Source organism: Bufo bufo, chromosome 3, assembly GCF_905171765.1.
Source record: "Bufo bufo chromosome 3, aBufBuf1.1, whole genome shotgun sequence".
Taxonomy (NCBI): Eukaryota; Metazoa; Chordata; class Amphibia; order Anura; family Bufonidae; genus Bufo; species Bufo bufo.
Genome location: NC_053391.1, coordinates 421,484,734 through 421,505,480, shown reverse-complemented (window position 1 = coordinate 421,505,480; position 20,747 = coordinate 421,484,734). Strand labels below are relative to the sequence as shown.

Genomic DNA, 20,747 nt, shown 5'->3' with positions numbered 1-20,747 from the left:
TGAACAGGAGGTCAGGGGTCAAGACTGGGTGGAAGACGATGCAGGGGACGATGAGGTCCTAGACCCCACATAGAATGAAGGTCGTGCCACTGACTTTCAGAGTTCGGAGGAAGAGGCAGTGGTGAGACCGAGCCAACAGCGTAGCAAAAGAGGGAGCAGTGGGCAAAATCAGAACACCCGCCGCCAAGAGACTCCGCCTGCTACTGACCGCCGCCATCTGGGACCGAGCACCCCAAAGGCAACTTCAAGGAGTTCCCTGGCATGGCACTTCTTCAAACAATGTGCTGACGACAAGACCTGAGTGGTTTGCACGCTGTGCCATCAGAGCCTGAAGCGAGGCATTAACGTCCTGAACCTTAGCACAACCTGCATGACCAGGCACCTGCATGCAAAGCATGAACTGCAGTGGAGTAAACACCTTAAAAACAAGGAAGTCACTCAGGCTCCCCCTGCTGCCTCTTCTGCTGCTGCCGCCTCGGCCTCTTCTGCTGCTGCCGCCGCCTCGGCCTCTTCTCCTGCTGCTGCCGCCGCCTCGGCCTCTTCCTCCGCCTCTGGAGGAACGTTGGCACCTGCCGCCCAGCAAACATGGGATGTACCACCAACACCACCACCTGCGTCACCAAGCATCTCAACCATGTCACACGGCAGCGTTCAGCTCTCCATCTCACAAACATTTGAGAGAAAGCGTAAATTCCCACCTAGCCACCCTCGATCCCTGGCCCTCAATGCCAGCATTTCTAAACTACTGGCCTATGAAATGCTGTCATTTAGGCTGGTGGACACACACAGCTTCAAACAGCTCATGTCACTTGCTGTCCCACAGTATGTTGTTCCCAGCCGCCACTACTTCTCCAAGAGAGCCGTGCCTTCCCTGCACAAACAAGTGTCGGATAAAATCAAGTGTGCACTGCGCAATGCCATCTGTGGCAAGGTCCACCTAACCACAGATACGTGGACCAGTAAGCACGGCCAGGGACGCTACATCTCCCTAACTGCACACTGGGTAAATGTAGTGGCTGCTGGGCCCCAGGCGGAGAGCTGTTTGGCGCACGTCCTTCCGCCGCCAAGGATCGCAAGGCAACATTCTTTGCCTCCTGTCTCCTCCTCCTCCTACTCAGCTTCCTCCTCCTCTTCTTCCACCTGCTCATCCAGTCAGCCACACACCTTCACCACCAACTTCAGCACAGCACGGGGTAAACGTCAGCAGGCCATTCTGAAACTCATATGTTTGGGGGACAGGCCCCACACCGCACAGGAGTTGTGGCGGGGTATAGAACAACAGACCGACGAGTGGTTGCTGCCGGTGAGCCTCAAGCCCGGCCTGGTGGTGTGCGATAATGGGCGAAATCTCGTTGCAGCTCTGGGACTAGCCGGTTTGACGCACATCCCTTGCCTGGCGCATGTGCTGAATTTGGTGGTGCAGAAGTTCATTCGCAACTACCCCGACATGTCAGAGCTGCTGCATAAAGTGCGGGCCGTCTGTTCGCGCTTCCGGCGTTCACACCCTGCCGCTGCTCGCCTGTCTGCGCTACAGCATAACTTCCGCCTTCCCGCTCACCGCCTCATATGCGACGTACCCACCAGGTGAAACTCCACCTTGCATATGCTGGACAGACTGTGCGAGCAGCAGCAGGCCATAGTGGAGTTTCAGCTGCAGCACGCACGGGTCAGTCGCACTGTGGATCAGACACACTTCACCACCAATGACTGGGCCTCCATGCGAGACCTGTGTGCCCTGTTGCGCTGTTTCGAGTACTCCACCAACATGGCCAGTGGCGATGACGCCGTTATCAGCGTTACAATACCACTTCTATGTCTCCTTGAGAAAACACTTAGGGCGATGATGGAAGAGGATGTGGCCCAGGAGGAAGAGGAGGAAGAGGGGTCATTTTTAGCACTTTCAGGCCAGTCTCTTCGAAGTGACTCAGAGGGAGGTTTTTTTTAACACCAGAGGCCAGGTACAAATGTGGCCAGAGAGGGCCCACTACTGGAGGACGAGGAGGACGAGGATGAGGAGGAGGTGGAGGAGGATGAGGATGAAGCATGTTCACAGCGGGGTGGCACCCAAAGCAGCTCGGGCCCATCACTGGTGTGCGTGGCTGGGGGGAAACACAGGACAAGGACGATACTCCTCCCACAGAGGACAGCTTGTCCTTAACTCTGGGCAGCCTGGCACACATGAGCGACTACATGCTGCAGTGCCTGCGCAACGACAGCAGAGTTGCCCACATTTTAACGTGTGCGGACTACTGGGTTGCCACCCTGCTGGATCCCCGGTACAAAGACAATGTGCCCACCTTACTTCCTACACTGGAGCGTGATAGGAAGATGCGCGAGTACAAGCGCACGTTGGTAGACGCGCTACTGAGAGCATTCCCAAATGTCACAGGGGAACCAGTGGAAGCCCAAGGCGAAGGCAGAGGAGGAGCAAGAGGTCGCCAACGCAGCTGTGTCACGCCCAGCTCCTCTGAGGGCAGGGTTAGCATGGCAGAGATGTGGAAAAGTTTTGTCAACACGCCACAGCTAAGTGCACCACCACCTGATACGGAACGTGTTAGCAGGAGGCAACATTTCACTAACATGGTGGAACAGTACCTGTGCACACCCCTCCACGTACTGACTGATGGTTCGGCCCCATTCAATTCTGGGTCTCCAAATTGTCCACGTGGCCAGAGCTAGCGTTTTATGCCTTGGAGGTGCTGGCCTGCCCGGCGGCCAGCGTTTTGTCTGAACGTGTATTCAGCACGGCAGGGGGCGTCATTACAGACAAACGCAGCTGCCTGTCTACAGCCAATGTGGACAAGCTGACGTTCATAAAAATGAACGTATCGTAGATTCGCTAACAGGGATGTTAGCATATGCCAGAGACTTTTGTAAGTCTTTAGCTGACACTCTAGGATTCTTCTTCACCTCATTGAGCAGTCTGCGCTGTGCTCTTGCAGTCATCTTTACAGGACGGCCACTCCTAGGGAGAGTAGCAGCAGTGCTGAACTTTCTCCATTTATAGACAATTTGTCTTACCATGGACTGATGAACAGCAAGGCTTTTGGAGATACTTTTATAACCCTTTCCAGCTTTATGCAAGTCAACAATTCTTAATCGTAGGTCTTCTGAGAGCTCTTTTGTGCGAGGCATCATTCACATCAGGCAATGCTTCTTGTGAAAAGCAAACCCAGAACTGGTGTGTGTTTTTTATAGGGCAGGGCAGCTGTAACCAACACCTCCAATCTCATCTCATTGATTGGACTCCAGTTGGCTTACACCTCACTCCAATTAGCTCTTGGAGATGTCATTAGTCTAGGGGTTCACAAACTTTTTCCACCTGCACTGTGAATGTTTACATGGTGTGTTCAATAAAAAACATGGTAACATTTAATTCTTTGTGTGTTATTAGTTTAAGCAGACTGTGATTGTCTATTGTTGTGACTTAGATGAAGATCAGATCACATTTTATGACCAATTTGTGCAGAAATCCATATCATTCCAAAGGGTTCACATATTTTTTCTTGCAACTGTATATTAGCTCTCCACCTAACCAGCCAAACTGCATACCAGCAACAGCCCCTGTTTAAAGGTGCCGCATGGCAATGAGGAAGGACTATACTGTGCTGTCTTCATTATTAAATGAAAGACAGTTGTGGGCTAATTGGCCATGCGGTTCTTCATTGTAGCCTGCCTGCAACCCGCTTGCAACACGGCCGCTCCATGTGGCCATACTTTAAGGCAGAGTGGCTTGGGTATACCTGATTTATAGCGATTTGTGACTAATTAATTCGTAATTACTCACATTTCTTGGCTAACTTCGGCCAAATTGCTGAATCGAGTTTTTTAAAACTTCGCTCCTCTCTACTCATGATCTACAGACCCTCAGGTGGCACTGAAGAAAAAACAGGCATGATTCTGTAGTGAAAATCACCTCACCAGCTCAGGAACACTTCTAGAAACCATTGTCTGTGAACACAGTTCACTGTGTAATCCACAAATGCAAGTTGCAGTATCATGCAAAGAAGTGATATGTCCACATGATCCAGAAATGCCACCCTCTTCTCTGGGCCAAAGCTAATTTAAAATGGACTGAGGTGGAATGGAAACATATTCTGTGGTCAGCTTAATCAAAATTGGTTAATTTTTTTGGAAACAATAGATGCTGTGTGCTATGTTCAAAAGCTTGCATCTTTGATGTTATGGGGTTGCATTAGTGGCTATGGCATGGGCATCTTACACATCTGGAAAGTCACTATCAATACTAAACAGTATATAGAGGTTTTAAAGTAATCTATGCTCCCATTCAGACAATGTCTCTTTCAGGGAAAGCCTTGTATATTTCAGCAAGACAATGTAAAACCACACACTGCAACCATCGCAACAACATGGCTTTGAGGAAGAACAGTCCAGGTGCTGAATTGTCCAGATCTTTCACCAATAAAAAACATTTGGCACATCATGAAATTAAAAATCCAGCAAAGTGGACACAGGACTGTTGTGCAGCCAGAATCCTACGTCAGACTAGAATGGAGCAGCATTCCTCTCCCACAACTCCAGGAATTGGTCTCCTCACTTCCCAGATGTTTACAGACTGTTGTTAAAAGAAAAGGGGATGCTACACAATAGTAGACATAGACCTGCCCCAACTTTTTTGAGATGTGTTGCTGCCATCAAGTCCTAAATGAATTAATTTGCTTCATGAAATAGTAAAATGTCTCACTTTCAACATCTTATCTGTGTTCTATATAACCTTATAAAATGTTAGCATTTATCTGAAACATGGTTAAGGCTACTTTCACACTGGCGTTTTGGTTTCAGTTTGTGAGATCCATTTCAGGGCTCTCGCAAGCGATCTAAAATGGATCAGTTTTTCCCTAATGCATTCTGAATGGATAAGGATCCGTACATAATGCATCAGTTTGCCTCCGTTCCACCTCCATCCCGCTTGCAGCGTTTAGGTGTCCGCCTGACGATGCGGAGGCAAACTGACCCGTCCTGACACACAATGTAAGTCAATGGGGACAGATCCGTTTTCACTGACACAATATGGCACAATAGAAAACGGATACGTTTCCCATTGACTTCCAATGGTGTTCAAGACGGATCCGTTTTGGCTATGTTACAGATAATACAAACAGATCCGTTCTGAACAGATGCATGCGGTTGTATTATCTGAACGGAAGTGTTTGTGCAGATGCATGACTGATCCGTACCAAACGCGAGTGTGAAAGTAGCCTAAGGTAGAATCAAGAAAAAAGAACTATAAACAAGCACACACACTTCATCATAATCTATAATACCATACTTTATTCCACTAAGAAACATTGCTGTTTATTGGTTGCTATGTACTACCATTGTTTTAAACATAAATTCATATCAATAATGTTTACTATTACAGGATTCAACCTACAGCCAGCAATTGCTAATTCCTAGCACTGGATTGCCATTGAAAACAAAAATATATGCAGCAGTGAGAGCAACCAACCTTGACGGACGGTATTTAGATGCAGCTTTTTAATGTTCTTGCTTGTTTTTTGTCTCCTGCCCTTGCATATGAATGATTCACCAAACATTCTGTGTAGATGAGAAATGTGCATAGATATCACTTCTTGTAAAAAGAGAAAGGATAAGCTTTGAACCAATTAAAGACACCTGTCAGCTCCTATTTGCTACACTTACTGAGGGCAGCTTAGTGCAATGACTAACCCGCTGATTTCAGCTGTAGTTCTTGTGATGATGGCATTCAGTATTTTTAGAGTACTAATCTGGTAAAGCCTGCAGTGCATGCCAGTGCTGTGAGAGAGATGAGTCCAATGCCACACTCTGCTCCCACCTGCCCCCGCCTCCAGACAAGGACTGACAGTTGTCTTTCCTATTTACAACAAGAATGACTGTTCTATTTGTCCCTTCTAATCTAAAGGAACTGCTCACTTGACCTCCAAATAAAGCCAGTGACAGCGGAATAAGACTGGTCTTAGCTTTTTAACACTTATAGCTGGTCACTCCTTTGGTGCTTAGTTTGAACTTCTCATCACTAGGGGATGCTTGGCCTGAAACGGTTGAGAAACACTGCCCCAAAGCAGAAGCTAGGTAGTACAAGTGCTCCTTTACCAGCAAAGGATGGCATGTATCCTTAACAATGGCTGCAATATACTCTCAAAAGAAGTCAATCTATATCCAGCATGATATCTATGTGTGTGTGTGTGCTTTATATGATAAAAGCAGTGTTTTTTTATTTTGTTATTTGTGACTCTGGCTACCATTTTCTACCTTTTCTGATGATTTCTTGCCATCTGCCATAGGTGGAATGTTTTAATGGACTATTGCTATACAACACCTTCTGGTAATCCAAATGATGACATCAGATATGATCTGTTCCTCAGGTAAAAATGTTACTGAACTATACAATACTAAATATGTAAAAATATTCAGTAGAACAATGTGGTTTATACTATTATTTTTTAGCTATTTTTAATTGATATATGTCTGTTCATTTATGCAATTGTAGGGTCATAATATCTTCAAACACATCAACATATATAGCTTATCCATTTAGTTGCATTTATGGGTTCACACATATACCGGTACATTTTTCTGTCCAGTCTCAACCATGATTCTGGGATCAGCTATCAGTTACCATATCAATTTCATTACAATGTCATATTTACTTGCTGAATGAAATGCTACAAAAGAAACACTTAAACCTTCATACAGTAAGTGCCTTGTTCCTTCTCTGAAAAATATCAATTTCCACTGATGTGCCATTAATCTTTCATTTAAAGCTGTGATAAAGACCCGCAGACAACTATTTTTGAAAATGGCAAAAGTCAAATGGGAAGATTTTCCTTTGAAGTGTTCCGGTTCGTCAAACATAAAAACCAGAAAATGTCCACTGTTTTCTTGCACTGCGTAACCAAATTATGTAGATCAGATGACTGCCCATATTTAACACCTGTAAGTACAGAAACTGTTGTCCAGTTATGAAAACACTATGGAAAATGCTCAATCGTGTTCTTTCAAAATGGGTATATAAGGGTATTGGGGCCTGTGTGTTTCTTGGCATTTTGGAAACATTCATGGTAGAAATGGCACAATATTCCTAGGGTTAGTTGATTATTACTTTATCTGTTTATATTAAGAAATATTATAAATGGCAATTTCATGTATGGTGTTGCAGCCTTTGGAAATTTTTAATAATTAGACAAGAAAGCCACCAAGGTTTCTTTAGAGTCTTCTTTAGAAAAATAAAGACTTTTTCAAACCATTACAAAAGCACAAATATTCTTATTTTAACAAAATAAATACCGTAGTACCAGGATCTATATTCATCTTGATTTCAGCATACTGTATAAAAGTCATTATATATCTGTGTTGCACACAAAAAAAAAATCATGAATGTTGTATTGTGGCTGTAGAATCCATGAGATAATTGTGGCATGCATCAATGTGTATTGTCTTACAGAGCAATTCTCAAGGAGGCACCATATGACAACACATATATTTTGTGTACTGCCATACAGAGTTAGAACCCTTTATATTTGAATGTTCCCATTTTAGCTATTACCAATGTGACAAAGCTAGATGGCAACAATACTGAAGGAGAAATGGCAAATTACATGGCACTCACCAACATGAATTTGTCTATATGGTATACTGAATGATAAACACAAACTCTTCAAAATATGTGCAACTATAGTGGCTGCCTGATGTGACTAATGAAGGGTCCTAACAGTAAATATGAACAAAGGTTGTTTAAAGCAGATAAATCATTAATATCATGTAGAAAAATCTTGTATACATACCTCCATACATTAAATGACAGCAGTTTTGACCATGCTAAACTATTGACAGCATTAGGTAGAGGCTGTGGAGAGCAAGACAAACATACCTTTTGTGGAGCTTTCAATATCAGGATTAGTGTGAATATACAGTTGCAAGAAAAAGTATGTGAACCCTTTGGAATTATATGGATGATATGGATGTCTGCACAAATTGGTCATAAAATGTGATCTAATCTTCATCTAAGTCACAACAATAGACAATTACAGTCTGCTTAAACTAATAACACACAAAGAATTAAATGTTACTATGTTTTTATTGAGCACACCATGTAAACATTCACAGTGCAGGTGGAAAAAGTATGTGAACCCCTAGACTAATTACATCTCAAAGAGATAATTGGAGTGAGGTGTCAGCCAACTGGAGTCCAATTAATGAAATTAAATTGGAGGTGTTGGTTACAGCTGCCCTTCCCTATAAAAAACACACACCAGTCCTGGGTTTGCTTTTCACAAGAAGCATTGCCTGATGTGAATGATGCCTCGCACAAAAGAGCTCTCAGAAGACCTACGATTCAGAATTGTTGACTTGCATAAAGCTGGAAAGGGTTATAAAAGTATCTCTAAAAGCCTTGCTGTTCATCAGTCCACGAAAGACAAATTGTCTATAAATGGAGAAAGTTCAGCACTGCTGCTACTCTCCCTAGGAGTGGCCGTCCTGTAAAGATGACTGCAAGAGCACAGCGCAGACTGCTCAATGAGGTGAAGAAGAATACTAGAGTGTCAGCTAAAGACTTACAAAAGTCTCTGGCATATGCTAAAATCCCTGTTAGCGAATTTACCTAGATACGTAAAACACTAAACAAGAATGGATTACATGGGAGGATACCGCAGCGGAAGCCACTACTGTCCAAAAAAAACATTGCTTCACATTTACAGTTTGCACAAGAGCACCTGGATGTTCCACAGCAGTACTGTTCTGTGGACAGATGAAACCAAAGTTGAGTTGTTTGGAAGAAACACACAGCACTACGTGTGGAGAAAAAGAGGCACAGCACACCAACATCAAAACCTCATCCCAACTGTGAAGAATGGTGGTGGGGGCATCATGGTTTGGGGCTGCTTTGCTGTGTCAGGGCCTGGACGGATTGCTATCATCGAAGGAAAAATGAATTCCCAAGTTTATCAAGACATTTTGCAGGAGAACTTAAGGCCATCTGTCCACCAGCTGAAGCTCAACAGAAGATGGGTGTTGCAACAGGACAACGACCCAAAGCATAGAAGTAAATCAACAACAGAATGGGTTAAACAAAAGAAAAATACGCCTTCTGGAGTGGCCCAGTCAGAGTCCTGACCTCAACCCGATTGTACAGTGTTCATTTTAGGACATGGTCAGATATCATAGTCAAGTATCAAAATAATGCCAATGTGACACCTGACCCTGACACCTGACTCTCACATCTGACTCTCACATCTGAGTTTGACTTATGCTCTTCATAGGTCAGGGTCAAAGTGAGAATGAGTTATAGATATATAATGTATTTGTATGCTAAATCACACAACCAAAGTACGTCTATTGCTGAGCTTATTGCTCTGTGCCTAAAATGCTGTAAGCTAACACATTACAGTGTTATATGAGCGCATAGCTGATAGCTCAGTGGTAAAGCAATTGCCTCATACCCAGTGTTTCTGTTTTCAAAACCCCTTTAAGCCTCTAAAAAATGTTACATTTTATTAAGCCCTAGATAAGAGGCAAATTTAAATGATGTGTGACTCTGATATCTGAATTCCTTCACTTGTCAGGGTCACAAAGGATTTTAGGTTTACTGTGGTTTTGTATACTACATCACATAGATGAACAAAAATCCAATGCTCATACAAGGCAAGCTGGTAGCTCAGTGGTAATGCCGTTGCCCCATGTCCAGGCTTTCTGTGTTCAAAACCCTTTTCAGCCTCTAAAAATGTTTACATTTTATTAAGCCCTAGATAAGAGGCAAATTTAAATGATGTGTGACGCTGATATCTGACTTCCTTCACTTGGATTTTAGGCTTACTGTGGTTTTTGGTATACTACATCTCATAGATCAAAAAAATCACCTCCTTTGGCGTCTAAAGCTATAGCTCAGTGGTAAAACAATTGCTTTGGATTTAGAATTCATGGGTTCAAAACCCCTTTCAGGCTTTTAATAAAATTAATATTTTATATTTTATTGAGCTCTATATCAGAGACAAATTGAAGTGGTGTGTGATGTAACTAGTCCTTTTTTATTTTATTAAGAGTACATGGGCAGCACTATAGTAAAGGGGGCACTAATTTACTGTATCTTCATCTATTTCCAGGTGACTGAGTTTTTTTTTTTTGTTGTTGTTGTCTTGAAACAGTCACTGTACAATATAATAATGTATTCTTATTTCTTAGGAAGGAGTCTAATTATCAGATCTGTAAATCACTTTATTGCAATTATTTGTCGGCATCCACCCAAACATAAGCTGCAAAGATATGACCACTAGGGGTCTCACTAGTCCACTGTGGTTAGGCATGTTCCAGCTCTCCCAGCAAATACAAGAAGGAGGAAGTTTGGGCCTGTTCTGGAATAGCTGATGAGACTTGCCAGATTCACTGCCTCTTCACAGATCTGCAAACCAAATTATCTTACTGTAAGTCTGCTCTCCCTCCGCTATCTTACATGGCTTATACATTGATTCACCTCTCTCAAGTGTGTATGCAGTTCCATATTAGCTAGAATCACTGTATTTCTGGGACCCCTGAAAAAGTTGATTAGTCACTCTATACAGAGCTGTGTCCTGGATCATACATATCTACTGTATATAGGTGTATTATACACACAGTGTGCTATAGGTTCACCACACTGAGATACTCCGGCCTGCTCTTTCCCGGTCAGAAAAGATCAGGGCCTTGAGGACTGCCTCATAGAACTGGAGGTATTCCCCTGTGTTGCCAGCGCTCCAGGACAGCACAAAAGAGTTGTACAAGGCAACCTGCACCAAGTAGACCGCAACTTCTTTGTACCATGCCCGGGTTTTCCGCATGGCGTTATATGGCTTGAGGACTTGATCAGAAAGATCAACTCCTCCCATATACTGATTGTAGTCCACAATACAATCGGGCTTGAGGACCGTTGCCGCGGTACCTACCACAGGGACAGGGGTGATGCTGTTACCGTGAATTGTGGACAGTACAAGGACATCCCTCTTGTCCTTATATCTGACCAGTAACAGGTTTTCACTGGTAAGGGCACGGGTCTCACATCTGGGGATAGGTACCTGGAGGGGGTGGGTAGTTGACTTTTCCGCACGGTCCCACAAGCGGATGTGGATCGAGCCGGGAGGTAATGGAACAAGGGGGATACTAGTATAAAAGTTATCCACGTACAGGTGGTAACCCTTATCTAGCAGTGGTTGCATAAGGTTCCACACAAGTTTACCGCTAACACCCAGAGTGGGGGGACATTCTGGGGGTTCAATACGGGAATCTCGCCCCTCGTACACATGAAACTTGTAGGTGTACCCTGAGGTACTCTCACAAAGTTTGTACAGCTTCACGCCATACTTCGCCCGCTTAGTGGGAATGTACTGGTGGAAACTGAGTCTCCCCTTGAAAGCAATGAGAGACTCGTAAACAGCGACCTCCCTTCCAGGTACATAGGCCTCCAAAAATTTGGGGGGGACATGCTTCATTATCTGCATAATGCAGGCATTTCCGAATAGCCTCAAAATGGCAATGTGTCATGGCCATACTGTAAAGTGCGGTCTAGTAGAGGACGTCCCCACTCCAGTATTGCATGACACAGTTTTTTTTTTGACTAGGCCCATGTGCAGCACGAGGCCCCAAAATGTTCTCATCTCGGCTGCACTAACCGGAATCCAGCCACTGGACCTAGCCAAAAAGGAGCCCGGGTGTTGGGAATTAAACTGTTGGGTGAACAAGTTTGTTTGCTCCACCATCAGATTCACAAAGTGGTCACTGAAAAAAAAACTAAAAAAGTCATATTCAGTGAAGCCCACTGTGCAAATCTGGATTCCTGGTTGGCCAACAAAGTCAGGAATCAAGGGCTCAAAATACTCTGGGGTACTCCAGCCAAGTTCACCGGTAGGGGGCTCAGGTGAACTTGCCTGGTGGGCCGGAAAACTAGTACGAGCCACAGGGCTACTCATACTAGTGTGGGCCACAGGGTCCCTGGCATGGGGGGCTCCTGGCTCCGCTGCCTTGGGGGCTCATCATCATCACTAGATGATGAGGAGAACGAGGATGACAACATTAACCACCTCAGCCCCCAGTGCTTAAACACCCTGAAAGACCAGGCCACTTTTTACACTTCTGACCTACACTACTTTCACCGTTTATTGCTCGGTCATGCAACTTACCACCCAAATGAATTTTACCTCCTTTTCTTCTCACTAATAGAGCTTTCATTTGGTGGTATTTCATTGCTGCTGACATTTTTAATTTTTTTGTTATTAATCGAAATTTAACGATTTTTTTGCAAAAAAATGACATTTTTCACTTTCAGTTGTAAAATTTTGCAAAAAAAACGAGATCCATGTAGAAATTTTGCTCTAAATTTATTGTTATACATGTCTTTGATAAAAAAAAAATGTTTGGGTAAAAAAAAAATGGTTTGGGTAAAAGTTATAGCGTTTACAAACTATGGTACAAAAATGTGAATTTCCGCTTTTTGAAGCAGCTCTGACTTTCTGAGCACCTGTCATGTTTCCTGAGGTTCTACAATGCCCAGACAGTACAAACACCCCACAAATGGCCCCATTTCGGAAAGTACACACCCTAAGGTATTCGCTGATGGGCATAGTGAGTTCATAGAACTTTTTATTTTTTGTCACAAGTTAGTGGAATATGAGACTTTGTAAGAAAAAAAAAAAAAAATCATCATTTTCCACTAACTTGTGACAAAAAATAAAAAATTCTAGGAACTCGCCATGCCCCTCACGGAATACCTTGGGGTGTCTTCTTTCCAAAATGGGGTCACTTGTGGGGTAGTTATACTGCCCTGGCATTCTAGGGGCCCAAATGTGTGGTAAGGAGTTTGAAATCAAATTCTGTAAAAAATGACCTGTGAAATCCTAAAGGTGCTCTTTGGAATATGGGCCCCTTTGCCCACCTAGGCTGCAAAAAAGTGTCACACATCTGGTATCTCCGTACTCAGGAGAAGGTGGGGAATGTGTTTTGGGGTGTCATTTTACATATACCCATGCTGGGTGAGAGAAATATCTTGGCAAAAGACAACTTTTCCCATTTTTTTATACAAAGTTGGCATTTGACCAAGATATTTATCTCACCCAGCATGGGTATATGTAAAAAGACACCCCAAAACACATTCCTCAACTTCTCCTGAATACAGAGATACCAGATGTGTGACACTTTTTTGCAGCCTAGGTGGGCAAAGGGGCCCATATTCCAAAGAGCACCTTTCGGATTTCACAGGTCATTTTTTACAGAATTTGATTTCAAACTCCTTACCACACATTTGGGCCCCTAGAATGCCAGGGCAGTATAACTAGCCCACAAGTGACCCCATTTTGGAAAGAAGAGACCCCAAGGTATTCCGTGAGGGGCATGGCGAGTTCCTAGAATTTTTTATTTTTTGTCACAAGTTAGTGGAAAATGATGATTTTTTTTTTTTTTCCATACAAAGTCTCATATTCCACTAACTTGTGACAAAAAATAAAAACTTCCATGAACTCACTATGCCCATCACGAAATACCTTGGGGTCTCTTCTTTCCAAAATGGGGTCACTTGTGGGGTAGTTATACTGCCCTGGCATTCTAGGGGCCCAAATGTGTGGTAAGGAGTTTGAAATCAAATTCTGTAAAAAATGACCTGTGAAATCCGAAAGGTGCTCTTTGGAATATGGGCCCCTTTGCCCACCTAGGCTGCAAAAAAGTGTCACACATCTGGTATCTCTGTATTCAGGAGAAGTTGAGGAATGTGTTTTGGGGTGTCTTTTTACATATACCCATGCTGGGTGAGATAAATATCTTGGTCAAATGCCAACTTTGTATAAAAAAATGGGAAAAGTTGTCTTTTGCCAAGATATTTCTCTCACCCAGCATGGGTATATGTAAAATGACACCCCAAAACACATTCCCCAACTTCTCCTGAGTACGGAGATACCAGATGTGTGACACTTTTTTGCAGCCTAGGTGGGCAAAGGGGCCCATATTCCAAAGAGCACCTTTCGGATTTCACTGGTCATTTTTTACAGAATTTGATTTCAAACTCCTTACCACACATTTGGGCCCCTAGAATGCCAGGGCAGTATAACTACCCCACAAGTGACCCCATTTTGGAAAGAAGAGACCCCAAGGTATTCGCTGATGGGCATAGTGAGTTCATGGAAGTTTTTATTTTTTGTCACAAGTTAGTGGAATATGAGACTTTGTATGAAAAAAAAAAAAAAAAAAATCATCATTTTCCACTAACTTGTGACAAAAAATAAAAAATTCTAGGAACTCGCCATGCCCCTCACGGAATACCTTGGGGTGTCTTCTTTCCAAAATGGGGTCACTTGTGGGGTAGTTATACTGCCCTGGCATTTTCCAGGGGTCCTAATGTGTGGTAAGTAGGTAAATGACCTGTGAAATCCTAAAGGTGCTCTTTGGAATGTGGGCCCCTTTGCCCACCTAGGCTGCAAAAAAGTGTCACACATGTGGTATCGCCGTACTCGAGACAAGTTGGGCAATGTGTTTTGGGGTGTCTTTTTACATATACCCATGCTGGGTGAAAGAAATATCTCGGCAAAAGACAACTTTTCCCATTTTTTTATACAAAGTTGGCATTTGACCAAGATATTTATCTCCCCCAGCATGGGTATATGTAAAATTACACCCCAAAACACATTCCCCAACTTCTCCTGAGTACGGCGATACCACATGTGTGACACTTTTTTGCAGCCTAGATGCGCAAAGGGGCCCACATTCATTTTATGAGGGCATTTTTAGACATTTGGATCCCAGACTTCTTCTCACGCTTTAGGACCCCTAGAATGCCAGGGCAGTATAAATACCCCACATGTGACCCCATTTTGGAAAGAAGACACCCCAAGGTATTCAATGAGGGGCATGACGAGTTCATAGAAATTTTTTTTTTTTTGGCACAAGTTAGCAGAAATTGATATTTTATTTATTTTTCTCACAAAGTCTCCCTTTCCGCTAACTTGGGACAAAAATTTCAATCTTTCATGGACTCAATATGCCCCTCACGGAATACCTTGGGGTGTCTTCTTTCTGAAATGGGGTCACATGTGGGGTATTTATACTGCCCTGGCATTCTAGGGGCCCTAAAGCGTGAGAAGAAGTCTGGAATATAAATGTCTAAAAAATTTTACGCATTTAGATTCCGTGAGGGGTATGGTGAGTTCATGTGAGATTTTATTTTTTGACACAAGTTAGTGGAATATGAGACTTTGTAAGAAAAAAATAAATAATTTCCGCTAACTTGGGCCAAAAAAATGTCTGAATGGAGCCTTACAGAGGGGTGATCAATGACAGGGGGGGTGATCAATGACAGGGGGGTGATCAGAGAGTCTTTATGGGGTGATCACCCCCCTGTCATTGATCACCCCCCTGTAAGGCTCCATTCAGATGTCAGTATGTGTTTTGCGGATCCGATCCATGTATCCGTGGATCCGTAAAAATCATACGGACATCTGAATGCAGCATGACAGGGGGGGGTGATCAATGACAGGGGGATGATCAGGGAGTCTATATTGGGTGATCACCCCCCCTGGAAGGCTCCAGGGAGATGCCTGTATGTGTTTTGCGGATCCAATCCATCTATCAGTGGATCCGTAAAAATCATGCGGACATCTGAATGGAGCTTTACAGGGGGTTGATCAATGACAGGGGTGTAATCAATGACAGGGGGGTGATCAGGGAGTCTATATGGGGTGATCACCACAGTCATTGATCACGCCCCTGTAAGGCTTCATTCAGACGCCCGTATGCGTTTTGCGGATCCGATCCATTTATCAGTGGATCCGTAAAAATCATGCGGACATCTGAATGGAGCTTTACAGGGGGTTGATCAATGACAGGGGTGTAATCAATGACAGGGGGGTGATCAGGGAGTCTATATGGGGTGATCACCACAGTCATTGATCACGCCCCTGTAAGGCTTCATTCAGACGCCCGTATGCGTTTTGCGGATCCGATCCATCTATCAGTGGATCCGTAAAAATCATGCGGACATCTGAATGGAGCTTTACAGGGGGTTGATCAATGACAGGGGTGTAATCAATGACAGGGGGGTGATCAGGGAGTCTATATGGGGTGATCACCACAGTCATTGATCACGCCCCTGTAAGGCTTCATTCAGACGTCCGTATGCGTTTTGCGGATCCGATCCATTTATCAGTGGATCCGTAAAAATCATGCGGACATCTGAATGGAGCTTTACAGGGGGTTGATCAATGACAGGGGTGTAATCAATGACAGGGGGGTGATCAGGGAGTCTATATGGGGTGATCACCACAGTCATTGATCACGCCCCTGTAAGGCTTCATTCAGACGTCCGTATGCGTTTTGCGGATCCGATCCATTTATCAGTGGATCCGTAAAAATCATGCGGACATCTGAATGGAGCTTTACAGGGGGTTGATCAATGACAGGGGTGTAATCAATGACAGGGGGGTGATCAGGGAGTCTATATGGGGTGATCAGGGGTGATCAAGGGTGAATAAGGGGTTAATAAGTCACAGGGGGGGGTGTAGTGTAGTGGTGCTTGGTGCAACATATTTACTGAGCTATCTGTGTCCTCTGGTGGTCGATCCAAACAAAGGGGACCACCAGAGGACCAGGTAGCAGGTATATTAGACGCTGTTATCAAAACAGCGTCTAATATACCTGTTAGGGGTTAAAAAAAACACATCTCCAGCCTGCCAGCGAACGATCGCCGCTGGCAGGCTGGAGATCCACTCTCTTACCTTCCGTTCCTGTGAACGCGCGCGCCTGTGTGCGCGCGTTCACAGGAAATCTTGCGTCTCGCGAGAGGACGCGCCGGCGCGTCCACCCAGAAGAGCAGGGCCGCCGCAAAGACGCAATCCTGCGTACGGCGGTCCTGAGGAGGTTAAAGTAGGGTCATCCTCGTCCTCACTGGGGCTCTTGGAGTCGGAGAGCAGCTGGGCGTATGCCTCCTCGGCTGAGAACATCCGGCGGGCCATCTTAGAACGCTAAAGGGTAGTGCATGTGTATGTAAAACTTTATTTAGTGTGTGTGTGTGGGGGGGGGGGGGCGGTGCTCACACCCCAAAAACTCGCTGATCAGCGGTACCAAGCTGATCAGCGGTGGGGTGGGCGATGCGCTAACAGTGGCCGGGCGCTCTTTTACGGCTAAGAGTGCCGGCCACAGTTACTGCACCTACAAAAAGAAAAAAAAATGCGCTTGCACTCCAAAATATGGGGGGGGGGCAAGCTGCAGCACCCCTGGGGGGACGGGGGTCGCACAGGGTGCTGTGGACCCCAGACACCCTCAGATCCGGGTGCTGCACACACAAAAAAACTTTAATTTTTTTCACTATCCCTGCCTAACCTAAAGCTTTCCCTAAATGTTTATATGCCAGATGGCACTTTATGGGGTCTCAGGGGCCACGGATGGCGGCGGATCGTGTGGGATGCAGAGGGACCCACACAGGGCTCCTCTCTCCTTGCTCACACAGAAGTCTGTGGGCGGGGAGAGTGGAGCTCCAGGACATTATCTCCAGGTCAGTCCCTCCAGCCAATCACAGGCGATGCTCACCCTCTGTCACCGCCACCTCACAGGATCTACGGAGGGTGATTGGTGGTGTATATTACACCACTGATCACCCTCCTATTCCGGGTCACCGGAGACCCGAATAACCCGGAAATGCTGCAAACGCAGGTCTGAATTGACCTGCGGTTAGCAGCGATCGCCAATACGGGGGGGGGGGGGGGGTCACAGGACCCCACTCGGCATTGTCACAGGGTGCCTTCTGAATAATTTCAGCAGGCACACCGTTCCGATCACCGCCCGCTGCGCAGCGCTGATCGGAAATACACAGGGCGTACAGGTACGCCCTGTGTCCTTAAGGACTCGGATATCAAGGCGTACAGGTACGCCCTGTGTCCTTAAGAGGTTAAAGAGGCTCTGTCACCAGAATCAACCCTATTAGACCATACATACTGCCTGGTAGGGCTCATTATGCTGATTATGTATGATAAATAGCTGCAGAGATATCTGTGTTTCTATTCATATGCAAATAAACAATTCGAGCACTCAGAGGCGGGGCTGAATATTCTGAGCAATGCTCTGTAACACCCCCTGTGCTCTGCAAACCCCCCCCTCCCCTTATTGACTGACAGGGCTAGACAGCAGGCTGACGTCACAGCACCACGGGGACCCGATGGACACCCTGCACCCGGCAGGATACCGCACGTGCAGCCGTCAGCGCTGACCGCGGCAGTCCAAGGGTTAATGAGCCAACATCGGTGTTTTCACTGATGCCGGTGCATACAGCAGGGGTCCAACTATCAGTGACTGCCGGACCACTGCAGCTGATTGGACGGGAGTAGCTCCTGTGGCCGCCCGATCAGAGCACTGTACCTGTAAGGCGCTGGGATTTGTGACCATGTTTCCAGCGACATACCTGTACAGCGCTGGTATCTTATGGGTTAATTACATATTATTTATTATAGTATATGCTATTAAAGAAAACAACATATGTCTTTCTGGGGACTTCAACCTGGGATATCTACATGCAAAGCTATAACATTACCACATAGGGACATTACCACATGGTTTCTATACTTAGAAGCTATCACATAGTACTGCGATCTGTATGATCATATATTGTGTCTGTGGATAAAGCAGTAATATGTACATCAGCTTTCTGAGAAAATTTCAGTGTGGTGAAGCTATAGCACACTGTGTGTATAATACACCTATATACAGTGGATATGTATAATCCAGGACACAGCTCTGTACACAGTGACTAATCAACTTTTTCAAGGGTCCCAGAAATACAGTGATTCTAGCAAATATGGAACTGCATACACACTTCAGAGAGGTGAATCAATGTATAAGCCATGTAAGATAATGGAGGGAGAGCCGACTTATAGTAAGATAATTTGGTTTGCTGTGAAGAGGCAGTGAATCTGGCAAGTCTCCTCATCAGCTATTCCAGAACAGGCCCACACTTCCTCCTTCTTGTATTTGCTGGGAGAGCTGGAACATGCCTAACCACAGTGGACTAGTGAGACCCCTAGTGGTCATATCTTTGCAGCTTATGTTTGGGTGGATGCCGACAAATAATTGCAATAAAGTGATTTACAGATCTAATAATTAGACTCCTTGCTAAGAAATAAGAATACATTATTATATTGTACAGTGACTGTTTCAAGACAACAAAAAATTAAAAAACCCTCAGTCACCTGGAAATAGATGAAGATACAGTAAATTAGTTCCCCCTTTACTATAGTGCTGCCCATGTACTCTTAATAAAATAAAAAAGTACTACTTACATCACACACCACTTGAATTTGTCTCTGATCTAGAGCTCAATAAAATATAAAATATTAATTTTATTAAAAGCCTGAAAGGGGTTTTGAACCCATGAATTCTACATGCAAAGCAAGTGTTTTACCACTGAGTTATAGCTTTAGACGCCAAAGGAGGTGATTTTATTGATCTATGAGATGTAGTATACCAAAAAACACAGTAAACCTAAAATCCTTTGTGACCCTGACAAGTGAAGGAAGTCAGATATCAGCGTAACACATCATTTAACTTTGCCTCTTATCTAGGGCTTAATAAAATGTAACATTTTTTAGAGGCTTAAAGAGGCTTTGAACACAAAAACACTGGGTATGAGGCAATTGCTTTACCACTGAGCTATCAGCTATGCGCTCATATAACACTTGTAATGTGTTAGCTTAAAGCATTTTAGGCACAGAGCTATAAGCTCAGCAATAGACGTACTTTGGTTGTGTGATTTAGCATACAAATAGATAGTATATCTATAACTTATTCTCACTTTGACCCTGACCTATGAAGAGCATAAGTCAAACTCAGATGTGAGAGTCAGATGTGAGAGTCAGGTGTCAGGGTCAGGGTTCAGGTGTCAGTGGTTAGGTATCATGGTCAGGTGTCAGGGTCAGGTGTCACATTGGCATTATTTTGATACTATGATATCTGACCATGTCCTAAAATGAACACTGTACGATTGAGATGCTGTGGCATGACCTCAAGAAAGCGATTCACACCAGACATCCCAAGAATATTGCTGAACTGAAACAGTTCTGTAAAGAGGAATGGTCAAGAATTACCCCTGACCGTTGTGCACATCTGATTTGCAACTACAGGAAACGTTTGGTTGAAGTTATTGCTGCCAAAGGAGGTTCAACCAGTTATTAAATCCAACGGTTCAAATAAAAACATGGTAACATTTAATTCTTTGTGTGTTATTAGTTGATTGTCTATTATTGTGACTTTGATGAAGATCAGATCACATTTTATGACCAATTTGTGCAGAAATTCATATAATTCCAAAGGGTTCACATACTTTTTCTTGCAACTGTAGAGTTGGTATTCTGGCTTATGTGCATACCTAGTGATGCAATTTAGCATGGCCAAAACTGCTGACAGAATTCCTTATAAGTTGTAACAAGCAAAAATGATATAGGTATTTAGTCAAAGAAGAACAATGCACATTCTTTATGATGGCAGATATGGTAAGCTACAGTCAGGTCCATAAATATTGGGACATTGACACAATTCTAAATTTTTTGGCTCGATACACCACCATAATGCATTTGAAATGAAACAAACAAGATGTGCTTTAACTGCAGACTGTCAGCTTTAATTTGAGGGTATGTACATCCATATCAGGTGAACGGTGTAGGAATTACAACAGTTTGCATATGTGCCTCCCACTTGTTAAGGAACCAAAAGTAATGGGACAGAATAATAATCATAAATCAAACTTTCACTTT

General features: G+C 44.2%; 1 protein-coding gene across 1 annotated transcript in view; it reads left to right on the top strand.

The window, feature by feature from the left end:
* LOC120993837 (zona pellucida-like domain-containing protein 1) overlaps nucleotides 1–20,747 on the top strand; it is a 155,740-nt gene that overhangs the window by 64,344 nt on the left and 70,649 nt on the right. Inside the window, exons 5-7 of the mRNA XM_040422304.1 lie at nucleotides 5,384–5,481; nucleotides 6,288–6,368; nucleotides 6,768–6,939. Coding sequence (XP_040278238.1) covers nucleotides 5,384–5,481; nucleotides 6,288–6,368; nucleotides 6,768–6,939 — 351 coding nt within the window. The remainder of the gene's footprint in view (nucleotides 1–5,383; nucleotides 5,482–6,287; nucleotides 6,369–6,767; nucleotides 6,940–20,747) is intronic.